Source organism: Sinocyclocheilus anshuiensis, unplaced genomic scaffold (genome assembly GCF_001515605.1).
Source record: "Sinocyclocheilus anshuiensis isolate Anshui unplaced genomic scaffold, SAMN03320099.WGS_v1.1 scaffold1164, whole genome shotgun sequence".
NCBI classification, from domain to species: Eukaryota; Metazoa; Chordata; class Actinopteri; order Cypriniformes; family Cyprinidae; genus Sinocyclocheilus; species Sinocyclocheilus anshuiensis.
Genome location: NW_015551103.1, coordinates 388,812 through 399,837, shown reverse-complemented (window position 1 = coordinate 399,837; position 11,026 = coordinate 388,812). Strand labels below are relative to the sequence as shown.

The 11,026-nt window shown below is 36.2% G+C and overlaps 1 protein-coding gene across 1 annotated transcript in view; it reads left to right on the top strand.

Annotated features, from left to right (window-relative positions):
• The window catches only part of LOC107662807 (O-acetyl-ADP-ribose deacetylase MACROD2-like), a 443,444-nt gene that overhangs the window by 274,668 nt on the left and 157,750 nt on the right, over nt 1–11,026 (top strand). Inside the window, exon 5 of the mRNA XM_016452921.1 lies at nt 7,039–7,071. Coding sequence (XP_016308407.1) covers nt 7,039–7,071 — 33 coding nt within the window. The remainder of the gene's footprint in view (nt 1–7,038; nt 7,072–11,026) is intronic.

Sequence of the window (11,026 nt, the reverse complement as noted above, 5' to 3'; positions counted from 1 at the left end):
ATTTAGTGTATGGCTGCTTTAAGACTGGTTAATTAATATTTTATAGAGTATTGACTTATTATAAATCACAATGCAACGAAAAGGTAAAGGTCAGGTAAAACTAAATTTAGTGTATGGCTGCTTGTTAATGAATGTTTTATAGAGTATTGACTTATTTTTGTTAAACACTTTATAGAAAGCTGTTGTTTGTGACTGTGATGAATGTGGCTGAAGTGTTGAAGCACTGTTACTGTCAGTGAGAAAGAGCTCATCTCTCTCTTGTGTGATTTATTCTCAGTAGCTCCTTGAACAAACATGCAGGATAAGACTGTTACCAGTGGGTCACCTCGTCTCTGGTGCTTTTAGCACTGTGTTCCCATGGCAACCTGCATGCACTGCTTCAGCTCGGGCTGGACATGAGAACAGTTCTATGATTATGAGCAGTGTTGGGCAAGTTACTTCCAAAATGTAATACATTATATATTACTAGTTTCTGACTTTTGAAAGTAATTAGTTATATTACAATATTACTGTCTCTGAATTGTAATGCGTTACACTACACTCCATGTTGAGAGTTTGGTGTCGCACATATTGCACCTGACTATGCATTCTTATCCTTTTCTCCAATTAACTGAAAAAAAACAGGAGTGTGTCCATCTCACAAATGTAGAATCCGTCTCTGCAGTCATCTCAACCATCTAATTCCAGCAACAGGAAACAGACAAACTATTTTACCCTCAGAATATTTTCTCTGGTGCTGTTTTGCGGTGTTGGTAAATTCACCACTTAATTTTGAGTTAAAATATGTTGTTGTAACTTACTGAGATTGTAACGAGTAATAATACCCAAATTTTATTAGTAATGCGTTATATTACTGCGTTACAGCAAAAAGTGATATACTACTGTAATATTATTACTTTTGTAATGCGTTACTCCCAACACTGATTATGAGCAATCAGAGCCTCTATTTGCACACATGACAGAGTTTCTACACAGCTAGGCCATGCCAAGTGTCCCAGTCCAAGTCATGGTGTGTCCTCTCCAAATGGCTTTGTTACCTAAATGGATACGCTTAAAAGGATTTAAGATCTGCTTTGAGATTCCACCTTCTAAAAGTGGATAATTCCTTAATTAGAAGGATGACCTGGGGGTGTGCGTGTAAATAAAAGACTCTTGGAGACTTTCAGAAGGTTGTATCTGGTTCATCTGTACCAGTTTAGTTCCATCTCTAATCAAACACATCTGAACCGGATAATCAAGGTCTTTGGGCTCACCTGATTAAAGCAAGAAATGCTGGTGTGGGGTTAAAGATAAACTTTGCAGGGTGAAAGAGCATATTTCATACTTAGTAGGGTCAGTGTGTTGATATGTTTGACTAGTCATCCCAGTTAGTCAGCTAGTAAATTCATCTAGATTTGGTAACACTTTACAACAAGGCCTCATTTGTTAATATTATTTCCATTATCTAATATGAAATAATAATGTACAATACATTTTATATACTAAGTATATAATACTTAGTATTATTTATATACTATTATATAATTTATTAATAGTTTGAATTAGCTTTTTTTTATATTTTAAATTTTAGTTTTGGCAACTTTGCTTTTGTCATTTTCTTTTGTGTTTTTATTAAAAAAGTGACGTGACGTGACGTGACGTGACATGTGGCCAAGTATGGTGACCCATACTCGGAATTAGTGCTCTGCATTTAACCCATCCAAAGTGCACACACACAGCAGTGAACACACACACACACCGTGAACACACACCCGGAGCAGTGGGCAGCCATTTATGCTGCGGCGCCCGGGGAGCAGTTGGGGGTTCGGTGCCTTGCCCAAGGGCACCTCAGTCGTGGTATTGAAGGTTGGAGAGTGCGCTGTACATTCACTCCCCCCACCTCCCTGCCGGTAAGAGACTCGAACCCACAACCTTTGGGTTACGAGTCCGACTCTCTAACCATTAGGCCAATGGAAATTACCTTAATTTCCCTTTAGTAATTATTTCAGTTTTAGTAATTGTAATACTATTTATTTTAGTTAGTTGCCAAAGCAACATTTCATAATTATTATCATAATTAATGATAACAACACTGCAGGGCATTAACTAATGTAAACAGATACTGATAAACTTTTGATTTTTATATATATATATATATTTAGCAGCTGTAACTGTTAGACTGTCAGCAGTGTCTGTTTTATGCAGAATCTATGATGTCTGTTTTATAAAATTGACGTTTATTGTTATTTTAGCTGATTTATGTGTTGAATAGTTGTCAATCATGCTATTGAAAGTTGTGCTTAGTGTTTATATAGGGCTAAGAAGAGTGTTTGATCTGTGTCAGGCATCCCCCTAAAGCAGTCTGATTATACATAGACTTGTCATTCATTCATCCCACCAACTACTCAATTTTGAAAATCCCTACTCTGATCACCCACATAAACATATAACATAAATGGCACTAGAGCACTCTGCAGCATGACATAACAAGCACAGAAATGCAGAAACTGTATTTGGCCTGTTGACGCATGTAAACACAGACCCACACAGAAATATGTTCAAGTAAGAGCTGCTCTTAAACCTAGTGGGAGTTCCAGCTAAAAAGGTGTGTCTATTATAAATAACAATAATAATCTTAATAAACAACCTGAAGAACACAAGAAGAAATGATTGATTAGAGAAGAGCGGTTGCAGTGGAATTGTTTCCCTTGTGACCAATTTCAACATGCTACTGCAAGCAAATAAACACAAAACACAATAAGCAGGCAAAAGCAAGTGGGCCGTAAGCCTGATTCGGTCCTAATGAACTGACAGATCAGAAATAATAATCCAGCCGCAGGACCATAAGTCACTGCAAAGGTGTAATAATGTAAGCCTTGTTAATTAAGGCAGTGGTTTGATATAAATGCACCGGTGTAATATATATAAACAAGAGTTGCTGGCCATGGTTGTAGTGGCGTAACTGTGCCAAGCTAAATCAACTAGTGAGTTGTGGGCTTCTGTTTTTGTGTATCCTGCTGCACTGTGAAGCAGTTATCACCTCCACCAGCTAGAAATGATTAGTCACACACACCAGCTGTGTGTTTTTGCTCAAAGAACTCAATAGCGAGACTGTCTCTCTGCTCTTTACCTATAATTGCAAGGGATTTAGAAAGTGAACATCCAAGAATATTATCATTATTGATCATTATTGAGTATTCAGTCAATGTGTGGCCATGTAAAACCAATAGATCCATGTTCTTCCATGTTACTTTCTAATGATACTTTTTGCTCTATTAAGCCAGTACAGTGGGTGAAAGGACAAATATGCTGGGTATCATCTAATGTGTTTTATCTGTTGCTAAGGGCCAAACTGGGAATTATTGGAATGTTTTTAATTGAAAATTGTTTATAATTGATTTTGCTGATAGGACATTTGCCTTTGGGATGAAAATTCCAATGCAGATTAAATATTTAATATAAATTCCAACATTTATATACATTACAATCCAATATTTTATATATTATATAAGGGGTAACAGATATCATTCAAAAACTATTATTAGTATAGTCTTAGTAGTTGTTATTGTTCTTGATGATAATAATAATAATACCAACATTCTTTTTCTTTTTCTTCTTCTTCTTCTTATTATTAATTGTAAAACTAATTGTGATAACAACACCAATAATAATAAAAGTTTTAGCATTTTATCGGTGCTCTTCATTATTATTATTAACATTAATAAATCAACACACAAATAAAAAAAATGGTGTGAATGTAAACATTAGTACACATAGGTAAAGCAACTTTCCCAACATGTTACTTTTGTAATGTGCCATATTTCTGAGTGAAACTAAATATTTAAAGAGAAAAATGTAGTGTCTGACTGGATTTTATCCATCTGTTTTGATTTTATTGAGATAATTAAGAATTAAGACCAGGAATGAATTTAGAAAGTAAATGGTTTAAATGTTGCTTTCATGTTGATTTCACATGAAGTAGCCCTGGTATCACCAGAATGACATTCCAGCATGTTGGACAGTTCTAGCATGCCGTTGTGTGTATGTTTTTTGAGCAGGTCTTTATTGAACCCCGCAGGGACTCAGGCGAGTGTGCTTACATTGTGTTGAGCTGAGCAGCGCTCTAAAAATGGCCCTCCTCCGCTGCTCATCATGGGGAATTTGAGCCCAAGCGGGATGTACACCTGGAAAGGTCAAAGCTTTAGTGAAAGACTCAGCTGAAATATTGATCTTGACAAGCAGTGCTTTGACACAACCCTGTAAAATAATAACCAGCCAAACAAAGCCCCTCCTCTCTGGGAAAAACCAGAAAGAAAGTACCAAAAACATCAGGGAAAATATGAAAGTACAATCTGGTATCAGGTCAAGCGCGTATGCAGGATAACGCCGCATCATCTGCCGTACGGTCGTATAATTTTTATTGTTGCAGTAAGTTATGGTTTATAATCAGAGGTACACAGCTCAGTAGGAGTCTCATCTGTTCCTCATTGCAAAGCTCAACTGCCTTTGATTTGTACAGCTGTCACCTGAAATGATATCATCGTTGTTTTGTGTTGTTGTTTTTCCTCTAATGTTCTGTTAGCGAAGCATTATTGCAATTACAGTCTGCTTTGTGCTAAAGCTCTCATCGCAGCACAAAAGCTCATTTGATATGGAAAATACCTACTTTTAGCACTTCAAACATTTTTAAAACAAAGCCTTATTAGCAGCTTTTAGAGTGTCATTAAACAGCGTCTGGCCCGGTCAGGGCGACGTCAACAAATGCCGCTCGCACTGGCATTCACACCTTTTTAACACTCACTTTATTGTCGAATGGTTACTCCTGTTCTAATCTAGATCCAAACAAACAGAAATGATAGCGAAATTTGCATTTGTCATAATGCTGCATTAACGCAGTGGTCACACTTTGTTTTTTGTGATAAATGCTATGCTAAAGCACAGATTCAGCTGGTTTGTGGAGACAAATGAGAGCTTTGAATAAATATCTTCTCTTTACTGTTTATTAATATACTAAAAATGATGAATGTGCTACGGGGTGCGTGGAACGCGGTCGTATGGAAAAATGATGGTTGTTGCAGCTCTAAACCTGCTCTTGAGTAATACATCTGGTGCAAAGTGCCTCAGAGCCAGACCTATTACAGTATGGTAAGTTTTTAATCTTTAAAAAAATATGGCCATAAATATCGGAGTTGCTCTGTTTCTCCCTCAGTCGCGCTGGTCTTTTTTGTTCCATGGTAGAAAAACACTCACGCACCTGTTCACAAAATTATATATAATTTATCATTGAATACTGAGACCTAAATAAACATCACTTCATTCACATTTTTATTTGTTTTTTGGAATGCAGGTAATTAAGGACATTTTTACACTTTGGACAATTTATTTTCTCTAATGTCAAAATCTCAGAGCAACAAATGAGACGTCATCATGTAACATCTTGACTAGAATATGGTCATGTTAACATAGATTTGCTTGTGATGGGACCAGAAATGTACACAAGAGAGATAAAGGGTCTCAGATTTCATATTCTAGAACTGACCCTAAATCAGGGGTTCTCGCCCTGTTCTTGATTAGTGAGTATTTCTCAGAAAGTTTTCATTAACTTTTAATTAATTTAGACCATTTAAACTACTTTTTGGAGCATGACCCAAGGTTTTTTTTGTTTTGTTTTGTTTTTAAATCTTGTTTTTAAAATGTCTTATTTTGTGTTCTGTAGAATTTAAAAAATAATAGACAAGAGGTTAAGTTCATCTTTGCTCACGGGTCACATAGTAACCTACATTTCACATGTATTTGCATATGTAGATCTTGCATACAGTAAAATAGATTAAACATTTCTAAATGTTTTTTTAGTGTTTTTCTATTGAGTCTTTACCAATTCATGTATATTTAAATCTTTCATTCACTTTTTACTCGTGCCAAATCCACAACTGAAATGAGGCAAAAAGACACTTTGGGATTATCATGTTCACCTGCACTGGCAACACTTGCCACAATGGGTTGTTCTGATTTTCCTCAGAAATTATGACAGTTCAGGGCTCCATCATCTTAACAGATCCAAACATTTCCCAGATTCCAAGTGGCTCCAATCCAAGGCCCCACTTACCCTTCAGAATTATCCAGGATATTGTAAAGGCCATGAGTGGATCATTTATAATTTTCAGGAGTATTGAAATATTGTGCACATTTTCTGGATGTCTTCTACAGGCTGACATACTTTTCCCAGAGGCCATCTCTCATCCAGCTACTATACGTGTCCTGACATACTGAAATATGACTGTGCCTTAATTAACTGTCAGATTAATTAGATCAACACCAGACGACAGGCAAAATGTTGCTTTTGAAGTCTCTCGCTAGGGGAAGTAAATCGAAATGGATCTTTCTCACTGGGTGCGTGTCAAAAGCAGGTGGCGAAGCCTACAGGTGGGGATATCACTGTTATTGTATATGGCAATATGTGTTATCTCAAACTGATTTAGGTGGATGTCATGTCTGCGTGTCACGTCGCGTCAAAGCACTGCTCCAAATGCAAGCGCTCTGTCTACCCCAACAGGAAGAAACGCTCATTTTATCCTTTTCTTTGAAGCCAAAGTGTTTCTGTATAGCCTGGAGATCCACAAAAACAAACACGTCTGCTCAGTAAAAAGCAACGCCCCATGTCTTTAGGCTTTTTAATATATATTTGATGATTGGTGTAAGCTTGCATTAGCAGTTATTCCCACTGGCTATTAATGAAACATTCGACGTTCACTAAACGTCAAATTTCTCTGAAACACCATTCACAGAGTAGAATTTCATAGGGGTTGACTTTAAGGAAATTCATGCATGTTATCAAATTGCAAGCTTAGCAGGAACTGGAAAGAAACAACAATCCAAGGCTGAAAACTGTAAAGTTGGGCTCATTTCATTGCCTGCTCCTCTGAACTCTGTACTTTCAATGACTAACTTCTGATTCTAAGGTGGTTTTCTTCTTCCTGATTAGGTTTGGGTCAGAATTTATGTGATTTTATATTAATTTAATTTCAGAGTTGGCTTACTTTTTGCTTTTTTTTCTATTACAGGCCTTTCCATGCATATCGACAGGAATTTATGGTAAGGAAAATGTCTATTCATCCTCTAAACCTTTTCAGTGTATGTATATGAGTGATTCTGAACGTGTGCATGAAGAAGCATGTGTGCGGTTTAGATAGCAACTTACATGTATGCTGGCAATGTGTGCATATAATGTAGAAATGAACGAGCCGATGATGAGCAAATTACCTCTACAATCTTTTCATGTATTTAAATTCTCCCAGCCTTTCATTTTCAAAATTGTCTCTTGTTTTTTAGAAAGAAGTATGTTGAAGTCTGCAAATATGCATAATGTGCCTGATGTATGTGTATGCTACCGTTCAAAAGCTTGTGGGTAGTTTTTGATAGATAGTCCACAAGAGAAAATAATAGTTGAATTTATAAAAATGACCCGTTCAAAAGTTATGCTTGCATACGCTTGGTTTTTAATACCGTGTTGTTACCTGGATGATCCACAGCTGTTTTTTTTTTTTTTGTTGTAATAGTTGTTCCCTTGTTTGAGTCCCTTGTTTGTCCTGAACAGTTAAATTGCAAAATTATTTGGTTTTCCAGCAACTTCTGCATATTTGAACCCTTTCCTACAATGACTGTATGATTTTGAGATCCATCTTTTCTCACTGATGACAGCTGAGGGACTTACATGCCACTGCTACAAAAAAGTTCAAACACTCATTGATGCTCCAGAAGGAAACACATATTACAGAGATGTTTTACCTTGGTCTCCCCTACTGTATTAACTTATTAATTAATAATAATAATAATTATTATTATTATATATATAAATATAATTTATTGCTGTGATTCAAAGCTGACTCTTTAGCAGCCATTATTTTAGTCTGCAGTGTCACATGATCCTTCAGAAATCATTCTAATTTTCTGATTTGGTCCTCAAGTAACATTTCTTCTTATAGTCAAAATTTAAAATAGGTGTGTGTGTGTGTGTGTGTGTGTGTGAACGATTTTCTTTGTAACATTATAAATATCTTTACTGTCGCTTTTGATCAATTTAATGCATCCTTGCTGAATAAAAGTATCCAATAAAAAAACAACAACTTTTTAACAGTAGTGTATGATGTACTTGTGTATGCGCAAGATTCTGCCTCAAGAAAGTGCCTTTGAGATCTCAGCACTTCAGAAAGAATGCAATTATGTTTGATTCAATAAATAATCTGCAACCTGCCTCTTCTGCACTGTGTAATTGTTCAGATCATCACAGAGAGAGAAAGCATTTACTCTGAAAGCAAGAAGAGCGCTCGGATATCATGATCAAAGAGCTAATAACCTAGAATACTTCCCGAACCTGATGTTTTCTTGTTTCTTTTGGCCAAAATAGACAGTAAACGCTCATTTAGGAGGGAAATTAATTTCATATGCTTGAGCTTTCATATGCTACCGTGGCAGTCATGAACGTTTGTTTTTAAAACATTCTCAAATAAGCTGAAGGAACATTTGCTCTCTTCCTCAATGTGAATAAGCTAACCAAGCGAGACAAACACAATCCATGTGGCCACACCACCAGATTAACCAGCCCCATCCACCCTGATCCAACATGTAGAACTGTCACTCAGCCAACCGGAGCTGACAAGCCATCTCTCTTTTTTTGCTGCATCATGGGAGCTGAGGTCCAGGCTGACAGATGATCGGGGTACAGAGGGTAAGGCGGAAAGGGGTGGTTCTGTGGGGTTGGAAACGTGGACAGCAGGCAGGTAGAAAAATGAGGCCTCACTCCCAGCTGACAGTCCAATCCCTCAGCCCACACCATTAGCACAGTTAGAGCTTTCACACACATGGCATATTGGAGGAGATGCCACCCATAAACAAACTAGCGCCTGCTGCCAGCAGAGGGGTTGGATAGTATGATAGAGGTTATTAAGTCCGACGCTCATAGCCTATCAATCAATGCCATGAGAGACGGGTTAAAATGGGTTATTTCTTTTTTAAAGAGGATGGGAAGGACTGGCAAATCTATCAGTGTCTTACATAGTGCGGACACAGGAAAAGCACTGAGGTGGACAAAGGTTGCGTCATCCTTTACTCTGTCTGGATCTATCATTCACTATTTTTTTTTCCCTGGGTGTGCAATTGGTTCATTAAAAGCAAATTTGTTAGTGCCATGTTTTTTTTTTTTTTTTTTAATTAAAGTTGTAGTAATACAGCTCATTTATGAAATTTGAAATAGAAATCTTACACCCCTATTATGAATCTGAAAAAAAGCTTAAACTTTATGCTAGTAAATTTGATATTATTCTCTAAATATTAATGTTTTAATCTTGTAATGTTCCAATTTTATTGTAAAAAAGGAGTATTGAAATTATTTTCAAAACTTTTTTATATTTATTTTTAAAATGTTACATTTTAATATTTTATTGTGGCATTAAAATTGTATTGTACATAAAGAAAAGTTTTATTTTTGTATTCATTTTATTTATTTATTTTTAAATTTAAATATTTTTAAATGTAAGCTTTCTATTATATTTAATATAATTAAATTTTTTAAACATAAAAATTATAAGTCTGTTAATGCTGTAAGATGAATAATAATAATAATAATAATAATAATAATAGTTATTATAACTATTAATATTGTCCCCAACCTCACTGCATCGTACAATTTTTGTATGGTAGCTACAGTGTTAACATCTGCCATTCATGCTAACATTTACCCAACAACCCACACATGAAATAAACAAAAGTTAAAAGTTTCAAAATCATTATAACTTTATACAGAAGAAGAAAAATACTTTATATCCGGGGGGAGGGAGGAATCGCTTTTATTCTTCCAAATCAGTTGTTCTCAGACAGACAGAGAACTGTACTGAGCATGTGTCATTGCTCTTACCTGGTTTTTGATCAAAGATATTTAGTGTTACTGTTGTCCTCGGTCTCAGTTATTCCAACTCTGACAACTCAAAGTTGCTGTTCACAACATCTGTGTGTAAGATTCATATCAGGGAAACTCAAATCCAATAGCCTTGAACCCCACAGGTTAATTTTTCCATTTTTATTTTAGCCTGCAGAAAGAGAGAGTGTCAAAAAGGAGAAAACTGCAATTACATTTGAACCTTTCAGGCATCTTAACAGCCTCCTCCTTACGGCGCTGTCACAATCTGTCATGATATATCCAGCCCTGCCTTTAGATAAACAACAAAGAGAAAATGAATTAGACGCCGGTTCATCTTTCACCGAAGCCTAGAGGAGAAAAACTCACTCTGTGCCCGTGAGGTTTAACTGCCTGATGACTTTGTCAAGGAAAAGACAGGGACTGTCTGACATCAAAACGTGTCACTCATTAGATTACTGTCATCGCCATTTGAAGAGAGCTCTTTATTGCCTCATAATCCAGCTCATTGGGGTATATTGACTTCAAGCATTCATCACCATATCAAGGACTGGTCATTAGGGATGGGTATCGTTAAGGTTTTAACGGTATTACTACTCTTATCGATACTGCTTATCGATTCGGTACTTTAACGGTATTCTTATCGGTACTTTTTGTTTTATATATATATATATATATATATATATATATAATATGACAAATTAAGAGCTGAATTAACATTGCTTTATACTCTGATATAATTTAGCCCCGGTACCGATTAAATACCGAGTTTCGGTACCCATCCCTACTGGTCATTTAAGGTTTGTGTACACCTGGTGATAAGGCATGATTTATTATTTATTTTCTCTCAGAAATCCACTGCAAAGACCTTCCCAAGGCCTTGTGGAGAAAAATAAAAGTCAGTTTAATACAGTCCAGTTAGACTATGTTACATAAAAAGCTCTATGGACATATCATAGTAAGAAGAAGAGAGTGATATTTGATATTAGACCCCCGTCCACACGGAGACGTGTTTAGCTGTATACGCATACATTTTGTGTCGTATAGGCATTTCGTCCACACGGATCCGGCGTTTTGGGAGAGTGAAACCGATATTTTTTTAAACCGGGTCCCAGAGTGGATAAATCTGAAAACGCC